This window comes from Mesoplodon densirostris, chromosome 9 (assembly GCF_025265405.1).
Source record: "Mesoplodon densirostris isolate mMesDen1 chromosome 9, mMesDen1 primary haplotype, whole genome shotgun sequence".
Taxonomy (NCBI): domain Eukaryota; kingdom Metazoa; phylum Chordata; class Mammalia; order Artiodactyla; family Ziphiidae; genus Mesoplodon; species Mesoplodon densirostris.
The window spans coordinates 56,508,919-56,528,304 of NC_082669.1; the positions used below are offsets into that span (position 1 = coordinate 56,508,919).

The 19,386-nt window shown below is 36.2% G+C and overlaps 1 protein-coding gene across 1 annotated transcript in view; it reads right to left on the minus strand.

The window, feature by feature from the left end:
• The window catches only part of VPS50 (VPS50 subunit of EARP/GARPII complex), a 130,623-nt gene that overhangs the window by 27,283 nt on the left and 83,954 nt on the right, over nucleotides 1-19,386 (minus strand). The window contains exons 17-20 of the mRNA XM_060107650.1: nucleotides 17,899-17,989; nucleotides 15,215-15,391; nucleotides 12,293-12,411; nucleotides 8,346-8,452 (exon numbers count right to left, since the gene is read on the minus strand). Coding sequence (XP_059963633.1) covers nucleotides 8,346-8,452; nucleotides 12,293-12,411; nucleotides 15,215-15,391; nucleotides 17,899-17,989 — 494 coding nt within the window. The remainder of the gene's footprint in view (nucleotides 1-8,345; nucleotides 8,453-12,292; nucleotides 12,412-15,214; nucleotides 15,392-17,898; nucleotides 17,990-19,386) is intronic.

Consider the following 19,386-nt stretch of genomic DNA (forward strand, 5'->3'; position numbering starts at 1 on the left):
TTTCTAGACCAGGGGTTGGCAAACCTTTCCTGTAAAGGACCAAAGACTAGATAGTTTAGGCTTCGTATGTCATTCAGTCTCTGTGGCAGATACTCAGCTCTGCTGGTCTCTGTTTCAACTATTCAATTCTGCTGTCATAGCACAAAAGCAGCCATAGACAATATGTGAACAAATGAGCATGGTTGTATTCCAATAAAACGTTATTTACAAAAACAGGCAGATTGATTTGGCCTGCAGGCTATAGTTTCCCAACCCCTGTACTAGATGACAGACAGTAGATGGAAACAGGTTGATGGAAAAATGCAAAGAGAACCACAAAGAAGATGGAAGCTGTCCGATAGGATGTGACTGCTTAGAAGCAGCAGGCACAGCAAGAGAACAGGAGCAAGAAATAGGGCTGAGAAAGGACGGATTAATTGAAGGTCTACATATGGGACAAACTACCTGTCCACATGCCCCCAGTTACTGTTCCTCCCCAGCAGTTATTACTGTAGCCCCCCCACCCCTTATCAGCAGTTTCAGTTACCCACAGTCAACCTCAGTCCAAGAATATTAAATAGAAAATTCCAGAAATAAACAATTCATAAGTTTTCAATCAAGTGTTGTTCTGAGTAGCATGATGAAATCTTGTGCCATCTGGCGCCATCCCTTTGTCCCGCACATTCTGCCCATTAGTCACTTAGTAGCCATCTCAGTTATCAGATCAACTGTTGTGGTATCTCACTGCTTGTGTTCGGTAATTCTTATTTTATTTAATTATGGCCCCAAAACGCAAGAGTAGTGATGCTGGCAATTCAGGTATGCCAAAGAGAAGTTGTAAAGTGCTTCTTTCAAGTGAAAAGGTGAAAGTTCATGACTTAATAACGAAAGAAAATAAGTCGTATGGTGAGGTTGCTAAGAGCTGTGGTAAGAATGAATCTTCTATCTGTGAAACTTGGAAGAAGGAAAAAGAAATTGATGCTAGTTCTGTTGTCACACCTCAGACTGCAAAAGATACAGTCACAGCGATAAGTGCTTAGCTAAAATGGCAAAGGCATTAAATCTGTACAATAAGATATATATATATATATAGAGAGAGAGAGAGAGAGAGAGATAGAGATAGAGAGAGAGAGAGAGAGACTACACTTACGTAACTTTTATTATAGCATATTGTTATAATTATTCTATTTTTATTATTAGTTTTTGTTGTTAATTTCTTCCTGCGCCTAATTTATAAGTTAGACTTTATTATAGGTATGTATGTATAAGAAAAGACATAGTATATATAGTGTTTGCTACTATCTGTGGTTTCAGGAATCCACAGGGGATATATCTTGGAACATATCCCCCACAAATAAGGGAGGACTACTGTAGAAGCTGCCAGAATTTTCCCACAGGCAAAAACAATAAAACCCCCTAGGATTCCTCTTCAAAAGAAGTAAACAAGCCCCCCCATCCCCCAAAATGAGCAAAGTTAAGAAAATAAATTAGAAGGTTTTTAGTGTGGATATTGGCACCACAGATAAAAATCTATCTCATTCTGGGGCTTCCCTGGTGGCCCAGTGGTTGAGAGTCCGCCTGCCAATGCAGGGGACACAGGTTCGTGCCCCGGTCCGGGAAGATCCCACATGCCACAGAGCGGCTAGGCCCGTGAGCCATGGCCGCTGAGACTGTGCGTCCGGAGCCTGTGCTCCACAATGGGAGAGGCCACAACAGTGAGAGGCCCGTGTACCGCAAAAAAAAAAAAGAAATCTATCTCATTCTGGGAATTTGGGGATCTGTCCCCATAATGTAAAGGCTACCAGTAAATCCACCCAGACCTGCCCTAATCTATACATAAAGTTCCTAGTCAGGATTCATTCTAAGGAGAAAGAGCCAGCTCCAACACAGTTCTCGTTACTCAGCAGAGGACACCCACAATGGCCATACAGGCCTTCTATTTTAGGGAAGAATAATCAAACATCACCAAGCCCATGAGGAAAATTCAGAGACTGAAAGTAAAAAGAAAAGCTGGTCCCAGAGAAAATAAAATAATTGAAGCTAAGGAAGAGAAATACAGTAATTATATAAAACCCTATAAAAGGTGAATATGGCAGAAAAAAACGCAGATTATAGAAGGGTTCTTAAAGATTTAAAGTCATTAAAAATGTGATTTTTTTAAATAAAAAATTAAAGAAATGGGAAAAAGGAAGTCTCTCAGAAGGTACAGCAAAAAGAATATAGAAAAATATTAGAAAAATATGACAGACATAAAGGGCCAACCTAAGAGACTAAACATTTGAGTAAGGGGAAATCAAAGAAAGAGATTAAAGAAAACAGGGAGGTGGAAATCCTCAAAGAAACAGTAGTATCAGTCACAGCTGAGGAACACATGAACCTTCATATTGAAAGGGTCACAAACTACCCAACACACTTAATGAAAAAGAACTCACACATAGATACCTCAATAGAGAATTTTGAAACATCAAGGGAAAAAACACTAAAAGGTTTCAGAGAGAGAGAGAGAGAAGAAATTCACCTACAATAACATGAATAGAACATTAGAGGTTTTAACTTTCTGAGGAAAAGTAATTTTTAACGGCAATTCTATACCCAACTAAATTGTCACTCCGTGAAAGAGCAGAATAAAGACATATTTAGACTGACAAGGATTTAAAACATTTACTTCTTATCACCCTTTTCTGGGCAATTACAACTAGAAGAAAGACAAACAGAAACAAATCAAGAGATTGCCTTCACACTCCTGGTAGGGAGCAGTGGGTGGGTGGGAGACACCTGCTTTTCACCGCAAGCTCTTCTTTACTATTTAATGTGTTGCTGTGAGAGGTGCTACCTTGATAAAAAATAGAAGCATGGTTCTAAAGTTAGCCAGCCTAGTTGGAAAAATGTGGTCAGTGGTTCAAGATATGGTTCAGATGCATACCACCCTCTCTCTTCCTCTCCAGAGTTCCCGATAGAGGGCACAGAGAGAGCGGTGGACACAGCATGCTTTGGGAACACGGAGGAAGGTTACCTAATACATAGCCCAGATAACCAGAAAAGATGTCTCTTCCCAAATTACAAACTGCGAGAAGTTCCTACTCCTGCCTCCAACCTATATTATAAACTTGCTGAACTCTGTCCAGGAATTAATGCTCCAGATGTCCTCCACTGACTGTGAAGCATGAAAGTTAAGAACTTACTGGCTCTAAGATCAGACAACCTGGTTCTGCCACTTACCAGTTGTGTGACAGACATAAGGCAAGTTATTTATCTCTGGGCTTCAATTTAGTTTGTAAAAAGGGTACTATGAAGAATTCATGAGAAAATTCATGTGAAGTGTTTACATAGCATATAATAAAAGAGCAAGAAGTCTTAGCTACCTCTGCTATTATTTTAAAATAAATATACTTATGATGAATGCAAAAAGGGAGAAGTATATATAGGATGTTACGTGAAGGGAATCTAGCCTAATCTAGAGATTAGGAAAAGCTTCACAGGGGAAGCACCGTTTAAACTCTCATCCTTTGCAGCAACATGGATGGACCTAGAGATTATCATACTAAGCAAAGTCAGAGAAAGACAAATATCACACGATATCACTTATATGTGGAATCCAAAAAATGATACAAACGAACTTATTTACAAAACAGAAATAGACTCACAGACATAGAAAACAAACTTATGGTTACCAAGAGTGAGGGAGGGATAATTAGGAATTTGGGGTTACAAACTACTATATAAAAAATAAATAACAAGGACCTACTGTATAGCACAGGGAACTATATTCAATATCTTGTAATAACCTATAATGGAAAAGAATTTGAAAAAGAAATATATACATATATATGTATGTATGTGTGTGTGTGTGTGTATATCTATATATAACTGAATCACTTTGCTTTACACATGAAACATTGTAAATCAACTGTACTTTAATTAAAAAAAAACCCTCTCTCACCCTAAATCTAGACCATGAGTCCTTATACTCAAGGGGAAGAGACACAGAGGGACTGGCAAAGAAACCAACCAAGTAGCAGCATGGATGGACAAGGACTACAACCAAGAGGAACAAGACGGGGCCTGCCTTACTAGCTCATCGTAGGAAATGCAGAGAGAGGAGTGTGATTACCACAGGAAAGCTGGCCCAGGGGAATTCAATCAGTGAACCACAACCCCTATGCAGAGGAGGGAACACAGGGTAAAAAGAAGTGCTGGAAGTGTGTGTGTGTGTGTACACACATTTGCATGGGTTGGGGGTGGGGGTGAGGGGCTCCTTCCATTGTGGATTATTACAAGAGAGGAACAAGCTGTTTCTCTAACACTCAGATTTTACAAATTAAGTTTTGTCAGTCCAATGTATATTGAGCACCTACAAAAGCGAAAAGCACGTGGCTGGGTGCTTTATATGCTGCAAAGATGACAAACTCTCTCCTCATGTAGGAGCTGACGATCTGATGGGGCAAAAGCAAGAACAGAATCTGAGCTGGAAGGATGTTCCCTTACTACAGTGCACTAAGTTGAGAGATCATCAATGGGTATAAAGAGCACATAAAGGCAAACTGGAAATGCTATAAATGAGGAAGGAGACTTGGAGGTCAGGAGTTTTGTTTATACCTCAGGGTATTTTAATTTTTAACCATTTTCATGCATTACTTTTTCAATTTAAAACACTCCATGATAAAACAAAAATATCAATGCCTCACCTAAAAGAATGTACCAATGAAGGAGATTTCTTCCCTCCTATTTCTGTGTTCATCATATACACTGCAACTCAGCCACAGTATGACTAAATATCCCTTATGTACATATTCTGGTTTAATGTTAAGTCCTGTGCACATGCTGGTATTTTTTCCAGCTGCTAAAGTAATAATTTTGTTGTAAGGTCTGTAGGTTTTACAAACATGGGTTTCGGCAACCTATCTTCTGCCCCTCAGACCTATCACACCCGCTCAAGTGAGAGCTGCCTCCTTAGATACCAAGGCTACTTCAGTGATGAGACACATTCCCTAAAATTTCTCTGCCTCTGTCTGCAAGAAATCGTCAGGCTAACAGGATTTTCTTTTTTGACAAGCAAGCATTCTGATTGGTCCTCTTAGCTTGCGAAAAACACCAAGCCTTTCTAACAGATTTAGGTACCACCTGGGGCTGGGAAGCCCCATTAACACTCTTTTGTTTAATCTCTCCTAATTATGTCAAATAAATACCACTTAAAAACAACATTTTGAATAGGCCTTTAATGTTCTAAAACGTGTCTCTCAGCCACTGAGTAATTAGTTCCTTCGTCTTCCCAGGCACCAAAAATTAATCTATCTTATTTACACAACTGTACTCCTGGCTTTGTAAGAAGAGACATTACCTTTGCCAGTTTATAGTCTTCAAGCACCTCTATGCAATAAAAACCGTGGTTGGAATAGTGCATTTACTAGTTGGAGACCCCTTAGTGAGTGGTTCCCTTAAAGTTCTATTTTATGAATATGTTCAATATGAAGATAAAGACATCCCAGGGAGAGAGAAAGTGGTAGGCATGAAAGTCTACTGGGGAATAATGGCAGCACCTAATCCCAGCCCTAAATGGAAAGACATGAAAGTTAAATTTTCATACTAGGCCTTGTTTCCTAATTGCAACTCTAGTAAAAGATCTAGTGGGAAGAAGACTGAAATGAAAACGGTCAGATTTTCTTCCCTGAGTAAGGTTTTATTCAGGACTGCTCTGGCTTTATATGGCTGATTACCAAAGGCCCATCAGAATGCAGCTTTTCTGTTTCTGTAAGTCCACTGTTAGAAAACAGTGTCCAGTGTGTTGGTCAGTAATCCTTATATAAGAATTTATTGTTACTGTCTTCTGAACTTAGCACCAGCAGCACACTTCTATCGTTATAATATCCCTTCTTAGATAATGAGAATAGCACAATGCATTGTTTCTTCGTTTCCTTATGCCTATCAAGAAGTGACGATTTGGATTTGTCTGCATTGAACTGAATAAAACATGACTTACCCCTCCTCAATTTTGTTGTGGCTTTATATCTGATTTGATTTGAGTAAATGTATGTCTTTTAGAGTAAAAAGCAATATGATGACCTCTAGTCTTTTTTTTTTTTTTTTTTGCGGTATGCGGGCCTCTCACTGCTGTGGCCTCCCCCGCTGCGGAGCACAGGCTCCGGACGCACAGGCTCCGGACGCGCAGGCTCAGCGGCCATGGCTCACGGGCCCAGCCGCTCCGCGGCATATGGGATCCTCCCAGACCGGGGCACGAACCCGTATCCCCTGCATCGGCAGGCGGACTCTCAACCACTTGCGCCACCAGGGAGGCCCCGTCCTCTAGTCTTTTTTGAACTAGGTAAGGAAAAAGAAATATACAACCACTTAAATGTGGTTGATTGTATTATTTTCCCCAGTTATCTGCTCTTCCCCACCTCCACTCCTTGTAAGAGGATTATGCATCCTTGTCCACTGCCCTGGACTGGTTGTGCCTTCCTGTGACAGAAGTACACTTGTCTCTTCCAGTCAAGCCTGACTTGCTACGACCAGTGACATGTCAGGGTGGCACATCAGAGTGGCAGCTTTAAGAGTCATAACATGGTTCAGCTCTACTCTTCTCCCCAAATCCTAGATTGGTGCTACTTTTTCAGCCTTCATCTCAGAATGAAGACATACATGGGGCAGAACTAAGATGATCAGGAGTCAATACGCATCATGATAAACCTCTGGGCTGAAAGCCACTGATATGTTAGGGTGTTTTGTTACTTCAACATAACCGAGCAAAAGCTGACTTCATTCAACTACATCTCAAGCGTGTATCCAGACACCGAAAACTACAGTGAGTACTGAAGACTGAGGAGGATGACAAGGACTTTGGAATACCCCTCGGTGAGCACCATATAAGGCAACTGAGTACCCTGACCCTGAAGAATGGACTGGGGAAGGGGAAGTACAAGGAAAGGAAGGACAGTATACCTACCACCACATATCTGAAAAGTGACCACATGGAAAAGTAGGAGAAAAAAGTACAGACTTACTCTTTTTGCTTTTAAGGGCATAACTAAGACCAGAGGGTAGAATTAGAGACAGAGATAGAGATTCTGGTTTACCATGAGGACGAGATTTCTACCAATTAAATCAGTCTAATAGCAGAATGAGTAGTCTTGCAAAGTAATATGCTTCCAGCAATTGTAAGACATAAAACAGAGGCTAGATGGCCACCACATATCAGATGCAGTAAAGAAAGAAATGCTCATTCTATGGTAAGTTATACCAGATGACCTCTTCAGAATTCTTCTAATTCTGATTCTGTAAATTCTAGAGATTAACTCATGATGCTAGGTTCATGATGCTAGACTAACTCATGATGCTAGAGACTAACTCATGATGTTAGCATTCTTGGATAAAGGAGAAAAGCTAATTCCCCAGCAATAATCAGTCATACAATAGCTTTTTAGAATCTGTCATTTTTCTGTCATAAAAATACGTAATTTTTCTTTTCTACTCAGTTCATTATTATAATTTTCCACACTATTTTCCCGAAAAGAAAGTGGGACTTCTTAAAAAAGTCTTCTTTATCCTATTCATTAATGAAATTTAGAAATTATCTTCAGGAACACAGACTATTTTATCAGAGCTAAGAGTAATTAAACCAGGAAACAGGAAATCATCATCTCCATAAACAGAAGACAGAGATCTTTATAGAAAATCACTAAGATTCTTGACTGGTATAAATGACTTAATTAACATGAGAAAACATCTCTATAACTTATTTGTCAAATGTACAGACCTATTTGTGAAATACAAAGGTTGAGATAGCATATAAAATTTTGAAATACTGATATTAAAAATCCATAACATCTTCAAACCTAAATATTTCATACAGCATTTCTTCCTGCTATTTGCCTTCTACAAAATCATCAATAAAGGTCTTATCTGTAATAAGAACAACATTCCCTATGGTGTGAACATTTAGCTTATAGAACTTTTGTGTCTGAAAATGCCAGAAAATCACTATCCACTCTGCCTATCTGACAAGAAGATTGCAAAGATCAATGAAACAATTAAGTACAAAATATTGTGCAAATATAAAACTGGTATTATCATCATCCTACATGTACCTCTAACTCACAGAGAATTTTTCCACTACATTTCTATTAATTGGAATATTTTAGAAAAAGTGGAAGACACAAATTTTAAGTAGTTAACTAAAAAGGAAAAACTGACATTAATATTAGTATTATACTATTTGGAGCAATTAAGATGAGAAGGCACTGACATATGACCATCTTAAATCATTCACTGTGGTGGGCACTGGAGTACACAATGAAAACCCATTTGGTAACAAATGTAGACTAATTTAACTGCTATAATAATGTTTTTTTTTTAAAGGTGTAGCTACTTACCAACGAGTCTTATTACATTCAGTGTTGTATTTGTTAAGATGGGTGCATTCACTTTATTTAGACTGTAATCTGATTTCTTCCTGCTTTTTAGAGTCTCTCGAGAAACACTTAATAGGAGAAAACAAAACAGATTTGCAATTAGGGTTGTCAAGTAGTAAATCAATAAGTAATTCAGCTTAGGATCTAATTTGCTAATTAGTTACTGAAAATCACCAATTAGTTACTGAAAATCTTACCACGTATCAGCTGGGGATATAGAGATTATCCTCCTGTCCTTACAGAGCTTACAGTACAGAGCAGAAGAGAAATCAGTAAACAAAGAAATAAAGTACTATAATGTATTTATTTGGTTCTCAGACATTAATTAACAACCATTAAAAGAAGCTATGTCACTAAATTGTAGCAATGTTTTCTTAGGTCTCCCAAGGCAATAGAAATAAAAGCAAAAATAAACAGATGGTACCTAATCAAACTTATAAGCTTTTGCACAGTAAAGGAAACCATAAACAAAATGAAAAGACAACCTATAGAATGGGAGAAAATATTTGCAAATGATGCGACTGACAAGGGCTTAATTTCCAAAGTATACAAACAGCTCATACAACTCAATAACAAAAAGACAACAACCCAAACAAAAAATGGGCCGAAGACCTAAATAGATACTTCTCCAAAGAAGACATACAGATGGCCAACAGGCACATGAAAAGATGCTCAGCATCACTAATTATTAGAGAAATGCAAATCAAAACTACAATGAGGTATCAGCTCACACCAGTCAGAATGGCCATCATCAAAAGTCTATAAATAATAAATGCTGGAGAGGGTGTGGAGAAAAGGGAAGCCTCTTGCACTGTTGGTGGGAATGTAAATTGATACAGTCACTATGGAGAGCAGTATGGAGGGTCCTTAAAAAACTAAAACTAGAGTTACCACATGATCCAGCAATCCCACTACTGGGCATACACCCAGAAAAGCCAAAAGCTCTAATTCAAAAAGATACATGCACCCCAAATGTTAACAGTGGCATTATTTACAACAGCCAAGACATCGAAGTAACTTAAGTGTCCATCAACAGATGAGTAGACAAAGAAGATGTGGTGTATATATACAATGGAATATTACTCAGCCATAAAAAAGAATGAAATAATGCCATTTGCAGCAACATGGATGGGCCTAGAGATTATCACACTAAGTGAAGTAAGTCGAAGACAAATATTATATGATATCACTTATATGTGGGATCTAAAAAATCGTACAAATGAACATATTTAACAAACAGAAACAGACTCACAGACATAGAAAACAAACTTATGGTTACACCAAAGGAGAAGTAGCGGGGGATAAACTGGGAGTGTGGGATTAACAGATGCATAAAAATAGATATAAAATAGATAAACAACAAGCATTTACTGTATAGCATGGGGATCTATATTCAACACCTTATAATAAACTATAATGGAAAATAATTTTTAAAAAGAATATATATACACATATATGTATAAGCAAATCACTTTGCTGTACACTGAAAACTAACACAATATTGTAAATCAACTATACTTCAATAAAAAACAAATAAATAAAATAATAAACAAAAAAGAAGCTATGTCACTTAAAAAAATGTTCTAGGAAAATTATACATCAACTGTACCAAGCATCATGATTTCAGACCTACAAATATGAAAAATACCTTCCTTAGAATTTGAATTAGGCATAAAGTATAATGGTAAAGCCTGGGGTTGGGGGGCAGCGCTAGATTCAAAGAAAAAGTAGAAGTTATATGGTAAGTACAGAAAAAAAGGGGACAACATGTAATAAGATCAGAAGTAAGAGAACAGAGTACGCTTAGAGAAGCACAAGGAGTTGACAGTGGTAGCCTGGAGAATGAGTGGGCAGAGGGAAATGTGATAAGAAAGGAGGTAAGTAAAGGCCAGATCACTGAAAGGAATTGAACCTCATGATTGTAACGAGTATGAACCGTATCTTAAATGCAGTGGTGAGCCATTAAACATTTTAACCAGGAAAATGACATGATCAAATTTGTATATAAAAGAAAAATCTAAATTTGTATCCAAGAACAGATTAGAAAGGGTTAAGACTGGAAATGGGAAGCCACGGTAAGGAGGCTGATTCAATAATCTGGCCCAGAGATTTCTGCATGAACTAGGATGGTAGCAGTGAAATACAAGAAATTTTGATAAATTCAAGAGACACTTAGAAGTTGGAATTGATATAACAGTCAACTGGTTAACTGCAATCAGTAGTTTACATTGTGTATATTTCTTAGGGGTAGGTTAACGACAGTTTAAGAGGCTGCATAACCCTACAAAGAATGCGAGGACATACACATATAGTGGCAGGCGTTTGTTCACTTCAACTTAATTAGACCTTTTCTTTTAGTAAAAACATACTCAAAACATCTAATGAAAAAGTCCAACAAAATAGTTCTATTCGGTTCATAATGGATCACAGATGTAGATAATTAAATACTATATATTTGTGTAAACCAATGGAAACAAATTTCCCCAATTAAAATATCCCCAATTATATGAGTTGTTCACTTTTGAGGTGAGAGATTATATCAATCAGGGTGTCAAATCAATCAAGTATTCACTAGGTACTTTGGGGGTAAAGAGTAGGGAAGAGTATACTTAAATCTATCATTAAAAATAAAGTATATTTGTGGTCACTCAATATCTGATAGTCATGAAACTACCTCACTCACAAATCAGAATCAGGCCCAATTTAAAGAAGGTGACAAAAATTCTTATACAGTTATCATAGTTTTTGAAGAAGACAGTTTATCACAAAACAAAACTCAAGTACAAGAAAAGGAACCTTAATAGAAGGCTCAAATAGCAAATAAAAATGACATTGGGAAGATTTTTCTGTATTTACTAGATTGAGGCAGCAAAGCCACATACAAAACAAATGACTATTTTCCTCCTTGAGAAAAAGGAAATCAATGTGAAACATAAATTGATCTATGTGAAGCATAAACCGCCTCCAAAGGCGGCACTGATTCTATAAATCAAAAGTTTGTTTTTCTGCAAAAACCACTGATCTCTAGATTAAGAGCTCTTGGGTTATGCCCATTATCAAAAAAACTACATTTTTAGCCTTTCAGGAATCATTTTTAAAATACATTAACTTCTCAGGGTATGTGCCCAGTAGTGGGATTGCTGAGACTCATGTACCACAATGTTCACTGCAGCTCTATTTACAATAGCCAAGACATGGAAGCAACCTAAGTGTCCATCAACAGATGAATGGATAAAGAAGATGTGGCACATATATACAATGGACTATTACTCAGCCATAAAAAGAAATGAAACTGAGGTATCTGTAGTGAGGTGGATGGACCTAGAGTCTGTCATACAGAGTGAAGTCAGAAAGAGAAAAATAAATACCATATGCTAACACATATATATGGAAACAAAACAAAAAAAAATGGTTCTGAAGAACCTAGGGGCAGGACAGGAATAAAGACGCAGACACAGAGAATGGACTTGAGGACACGGGGAGGGGGAAGGGGAAGCTGGGATGAAGTGAGAGAGTGGCATGGACATATATACACTACCAAATGTAAAATAGATAGCTAGTGGGAAGCAGCTGCATAGCACAGGGAGATCAGCTTGGTGCTTTGTGACCACCTAGAGGGGCTGGATAGGGAGGGTGGGAGGGAAACGCAAGAGGGAGGAGATATGGGGATATATGTATATGTATAGCTGATTCACTTTGTTATAAGGCAGAAACTAACACACCATTGTAAAGCAACTATACTCCAATAAAGATGTTAAAAAAAAAAAACCATTAACTTCTGTCACATGACACTATAACCAAAAGAAAAGTTTAATTTTTGAGTTTTTTTTCTTAACCTTTCAAGTAAATCCTATATGCTAAACGTGCAACATAAAATGAGAAATACCATAAATTCCAAGAATAAGTACCTTTTCACAGGAGCATCGCCTGTCTGCTCATCAACATAATCTTGTTTTAGTTCCTCAGGAACATCACTGTCACTGTCATACTCCTGATAGGCACTTTTTTCTTGTTCATCAGATTCATACTGAAAAGAACACAGTATATTATTCAACAATGGGTACGAAGAACCAACCTTTCTTGGAGTCTTTCAACACAGTAAAAAAGTATCCAGTTTTATAAGAAGTACATTACAGATGAAAGTTCTTAATAACTGAGCTTTAATTTTGCCATCAAGAATCATATTAACTTTCCATTTTCTTCTTCATCATCCTACCTTAACCAGCTCAAAAGAAAATACAAACATTATATTTCAAAAGCTTATAAATGCCCAAAAGAATCTCCATATAAACAAATGAAAACAAACACATACCCTGCTAGACCTTAGAACAGGAAAAGAGTGTTTACTTGATTAAAAAAAAACTCTTCCTTCAAGTGGTTTCATCCTATTTATTTCCATTTTGCTAGTTCATTATAAAAAGCTTGAGAATACAATTCTGGTACTCTGGAAGTATTAAGTCAGCTTAATAAGCAAAACACACATGCTAATATTCTATCTAATTCATTATGATGAGATTTAATTCCAAGGGCAACTTAGAAAATTAGGCTTAACACCTATGGACTACTGAGAGCAAGGACAAAAATGGTGGATTTTCTCTTGAGAGGAAGAGTGCCTTTTCATCATCTTTTTGGCACCATGGCCCAGTGCCAGCATGAGAGAAGACAATGGAGTCCATGAACAACAAAGGAAGCAGTGGCAGTATCACCATCATCATTGCTGATTAGTATTATACACTAATATGATTAAATAATGGCTAACATTTATTGAGTTTCAACCAAGTACTGGGCTAAGTGCTTCCATAAATTGTCTCACTGAATTTTCAAAACAATTCTATGAGGAAGTTTTGTCTCCATATGCCAGTTGAGGAGACCAGTATAATGACAATAAGGGAAGAAGTCAGCCCCCTAATTCAACAACTATTTTTTAAGAGTCTAAAGCATTATGACAGGCTGTTTTAAGATGTGGACCCTGACCCTCAGGACCTATGCTGTACCTGTGAAGATTAGATCACACATTAATAACTACAAACAAACATTAGAGACATTCTCCCCCACTTGTACACAATGTGATCCTGGTGACATTCAGAAAGGTGTTCTACACAAACTAGGGTCAGTTCCACAGTACAACAGATCCTCATTTTCAAGGATTCTTTATTTGCAGATTTCCCTACTCGATAAAATTTGTAACCCCAACATCAGTACTTCATGACACTGCTTGGTCATTCACGGATGTGTGCCATGTGGAGTGGCAAACACTTTTGAGTCACCCGACATACATGTTCCCAGCTAAGATCAAGCGACACTCTACCTTCTTATTTCAGCCCTCCTGCTGTAAACAAGTGCCCTTTTCAAAGTCTATTAGTGTCACATTCTTAAAATTTTTGTACTTTTTGCTGGTGATTTCACTGTTCAGAATGCCCCCCAATCATAGTACTAAAGTGCCGTCTAGTGTTCCCAAGTGCGAGAAGACTGTAATGTGCCTTAAGGTAAAAATACGTATGTTAGATAAGCTTCACTCAGGCATGAGTTACAGTGCTGTTGGTCATGTGTTCAATGTTAATGAATCAACACTAATATTAAATTAGGTGTCTTTAAGGAAAAACACACGTAAAACAAGGTTGTGTATTGACCAGTTGGTGAAAATGTTGTGACCAGAGGCTTGCAGATACTTAATCCCATATTTTGCTTAAGAACAACAGTTCTGTATTTGTTAATTCAGAATTCGTGCTTACTTTATTGAACACAACTGCCAGAAATAATGAGAATCAAATGTTATGTGAGATTTAAATTAACAAATCACCAGTGCAGAGGGATATATTATTTCAAAAATATTGGAATGACTTAATTCCTTTCAGTTTAGTCTACTTTATAGAGGCAAAATGTCACAAAGAATCACTAAATTATAATTTTAAATATGGTTCTCTATGGAATAACTTCTACTTCATGATAAAACATGATAGTGGTATATTTTCATGACAATATTTTTTAAATTATATCTTCACTTAATAACAAAAACAAACCAAAAATATGGAGACAAATTCAACAGATTTTTGTCAAACCCAAACAGTTTTCACTTCAACTTCATCAAATCTAAAATAAAAATTATACCTAGTCCCTCTGGAAATTAAATACTTGTAAAAACGCCCTATAGGTAACTGTGAAGTAAGTATTTCCTCATTGTAAATATGGGGAAACTGAGGGTCACAAAATCACAATAACTTGCCAAGATCCACACAGTTAATCAATAATAAAGGTCATATTCATTCATCTGCCTGCAAACCTTTCCATTAACTCACACTACTTCTAGTTTATATTGTTTTTTGAGCTGCTCAGAGTGCTGTTAAAACACTGTATTCCTAAATCCTCAAAATATCCCTGCCAGGTAATTAAACAAGACATTACCTTGTTTCAGTTAAGGGGACATGGAACAAAATGACTTCCTTAGTTACCCAACAAGTGGCGTTGAGAAAAAAGTGCAGATGATCTATTCCTTCATACGTCTGTCTATCCAATAAATCATATAACTATGCAGTGAATAAACTATGCTCCTACTCAATTAGTAATCTGGTAAGAACATAAAGTAATCTAATAATAACATAAAATAAACATAAAGGCAAAACTTATCATTCAAAAGGACAATGTCAACAAAGCATACTGGAAAGCCATTCATTACCTGTACAATTAGTATTACAGGTATCTAAGTATATAGGTAGGACGGTGGGTGGTAAAAGTATGAATAAATCTAGTCAATTATCTTGCTCATTGGGTACAACACGCTCAATAAGAAAATCCCACTAATGTTCCACAGTATTTTTTAAAACACCACATACCCCATTAGAAGCCAGGACGTCTTCTGTTTCTTCATCTTTGTGGTCAGCCTGAATTTCAAATGGATTCCCACCACTACAGTACTGCTCAAACAAGGTTACCATTTTTGAGGAAGTTGAGGATGGCTGCTTACTGGGTGAAACTGATGGGGAACGTGACTGTTCCATGAATTTAAATTCCTAGACATTTAAAAAAAAAAAAAAAAAAGGAGCCAGATCCCTTTTAGCAACAACAATAAAATTCAAGTACATAAACATATTCCATCAGTGCAGATGTAGTTAGTAAAGAAAACAATCCTATTTTTTAGGCTATTCTTTTTTTTTATTTTAGGTTATTCATTTTTAAATCTTGCAAGTTATCTGAAAGCACAAACTTGGACATACATGTTCAAAGGTTTTCCTAAAGACAACTCAGTCACGCTGATGTCACTTAAAACAGTGTTATCCGCATCAAGCTGCTTTTGGCTTACTTTATGGAACTGCACAGAAAATTTTTTTAAATAACTTCAATTTGAATGATAATTCTAAAAATTTTTACATAACAGCAAAAGTCCTAGTAGAGTACAGTTTTAATAAAGTCATTCATAAAAACTAATTGTTGTTAAGTCAAATAGCTTGCACCATTTGAGATACTCTACGTGAATACATTGAAATCCAAGCATAAAAGATATACCTTTCTTTGTTATATTGATGTCTATAAACTTTCATTTATTTTTCTTCATATACAAAGAAGCAGACAACAAAAATACATGCTGAAGTCAGATGATACATCGTCTAGTCCTAGGTTGACTTTAATCCATTATATTCCATTAACTTCCTATATAATATTGGGAATGTCCCCTGATTCCCTATGCCTCCATTTCCTCATCTGTAAAATGAAAGGGTCGATCTAGATCAAAGAATCACAAATACTAAAGCTACAGAGTTATAGCACCCAGTCCAAATCACAGACTTCTCAGATGAGGAAACTGAGGCAGTCCAGAGGGATGCAGGTCCAAGTTCAAGATTATACAGCTAATTAGAGGAAGAGATAGAATAATGGCTAAAGTTCTTTTGAATTACAAAACTCTTGATTTAATGATTTTTAACAAAAATTTAGTACACATTTTTCTTATACCTTCTAATCATTTTAATATTATTCCCCAATTTAAGATTTTTCATATTCAGAGATAATCTTCTTTAAAATTACATTGGTTTACTAAGTTTCAAATGATGTGTTTATTTTCTTTTTAAATTGCAGCTATACATTAAATCAGATCCACAATAATGCTTAAAAATCAGGCCATTATTTTTAAAATTCTAAACAAGGGGTGACTATAAATAAGACAAAAAATTTTTTAAACAAAATCTACAGGAATACATGTGTCAAATGAACACTATCTCAGCTGTAAATAGTTTTCAATGTAATTACTTTTTTCCCCCACTGTGGTTACAACGTGAGATCTACCATTAAAAAAATTTTAAGTGCACAGTACAGTATTGTTAACTACAGGCAAAATGTTGTACCATAGATCTCTAGAACTTACTCATCTTACATAACTGAAACTTCAAGGTAACCACTTTTAAGGATATAATGCTCACTTGGATGGAAATGTTTCAACGTACCTTGTAAAAAAGTCATTTTCTAATTACAGCAAGTTTATATACACATGCACCACACACACACACAAATTGATGGTTAAATATGAATTCAAATAAAAGTATTTAAATAGAGATTCTAAAATTAATGCTGGAATTCTAAATAATGTCAAGAAATCATCTTAATTTAATAACTCTAAATAATGTTAAAATTAATGTTAATTTCATTGTCTTTAAAGCATTTATTAATCAACATGTTTCAGTGTATTTAATATTTCCACATTAGGAAAGCAATATGATAAACCTGGATGAGAAGTAAGCTATTATACAATATGAGCATAAACACTGTCCCTTTAAAAAAACTTTTAATCATGCATTCTTTACATTTATCCAGGAATAAGAAACTTCTTTCTAGAAAGCCATTTCTTCTAAAGGCAAAAACTACACACTCAACCTTCTAAACAGGGATCTAAATTTATATACTCTATTCTGATATTTGATATTTGTCAGATAGGACATGGTCTACCACACAAGAAATATTTATCTATAATATGTTTCAACCCAGAGAAAAAAATTAAAGATATTTTCACATATTACATTATAGGATTCAAGGAATCAATTAACTAATAAAACTTAGTTGTTTTTTTTTATAAGTGCCTCTTTTATCTCTGAGGCATTTTCTCATTACAGACAAATTTATGAGTTGCAGCATAAATTCAGAACCTATTAGACCCTTTAAGAAATGACAAATATTCTACAAATATAAGCATTTTCATTAAAGACCATCAAAATATAACTGATTTTTCTGCAAAATTTAAATGAGGCAGTAGACCCTCTTCTGAAATCTAAAGAAAACAAATTATGTTAATTGTGACTCTTTTCAGGCAAAGGAGTTTTCCTCAAGTGTATAAAATGAATTTGTAAAAAGAGACAGATTATGACATCCATTGAAGTATCACCTTGTAAAAGAGGCTTATTATTAATCACTTTTAAGGAAAAAAGGAAAGGCACTATTTCTTAATTTAATTATTTTATAAATGTTTCCATATATATGGTTTGCTTTTAAAGATGACTACATAAAAGACTGATTTATTCGCTCTTAAACTTACATGAAGTTGCAAGATGCTGAAATTTGACTTAACAGGACAAAGTTCCCAGGTCTCATTTTCTAGAAACATTCTCAGTTCATCAAGCCGTGTTCTTAAAAAAAGAAAATGAATACTCCAAAAAATAAGAAAAGTACACTGCACACAAGAATTAATATAACAAAACTATTATAGAGTTATCATCATGATCATAATCAACTTTGAAAACCCATCAGACCAACGCAGTAAACACATTTACTTTTACATACTTGTTAATATCTTATCATCTGTAAGAGAAAAACCACAAATATTTACTAAACTCAGAATAATTTTACTATATTGCAAAAATAATGAATGCATAGGAAATGATATTTTTCTTAAGGGACTAAACTAAAACCTACTCACCAACTCAGGTACTTAAGACATCCTTAGCTATTGGTGCCAAAAAAAACAAGAAATAATTTATAGGGTTTATAAAACCACAAACGCTAATAAATGTTTTATGCTAAAAAGCATAGATCTTAATCATTCTTACTAAGCCAAAAGATCAAGTTGATTATCACTATCTAAATATATTTTAGCTCAGGGCCTATCTATCTCCACACAGCATTTACCAATTAAATTAGGAAGTATGGCACTTAAATTAGCAAGTAGTCACATGTCATACTGATTCCTTCTTTCTTTAACGCTATTGCTCTTACTGTCTCTCCTGAGTAATCAGTACATTATATGAGCAATTCCAGAAAAACAAATACTTCCTTCCTGTTAACCCAGGAAACAAAGGGCCAGAGTCTGCCCTGTTCTTCCTTCTTCCTGCAACAAGCCTCATTGTTGTTACCAAAATCAAGCTAAAAACAAAATCTAGATTTTTTTAAATCCACAGGTTCTAAAGTAAAGAGGGAATAAATGGTAAAATCTGTGAAAAGCAGAAATTGCTCCAAATATTAGAGTTAACAGACAAGGACTTTAAGATAACTACTATAAATAAGTTAAATAAAATAGAGAAAAAGATGCACAAAATGGACAGAAATGAAAAATTTAAAGCATTGTAATAATAAAAACAAAAAAGAGAAAGATGGCGGAAGAATAAGACATGGAGATCACCTTCTTCCCCACAGATACACCACAAATACAGCTACACGTGGAACAACTCCTACAGAACACCTACTGAACGCTGGCAGAAGACCTCAGACCTCCCAAAAGGCAAGAAACTCCCCACGTACCTGGGTAGGGCAAAAGAAAAAAGAATAAACAGACACAAAAGGATAGGGACGGGACCTGCACCAGTGGGAGGGAGCCGTGAAGGAGGAAAGGTTTCCACACACTAGGAAGCCCCTTCGCGGGCGAAGACTGTGGGTGGCGGAGGGGGAAAGCTTCCGAGTCACGGAGGAAAGCGCAGCAACAGGGGTGCGGAGGGCAAAGCGGAGAGATTCCCGCACAGAGGATCGCTGCCGACCGGCACTCATCAGCCCTAGAGGCTTGTCTGCTCGCCCGCCAGGGCGGGCAGGGCTG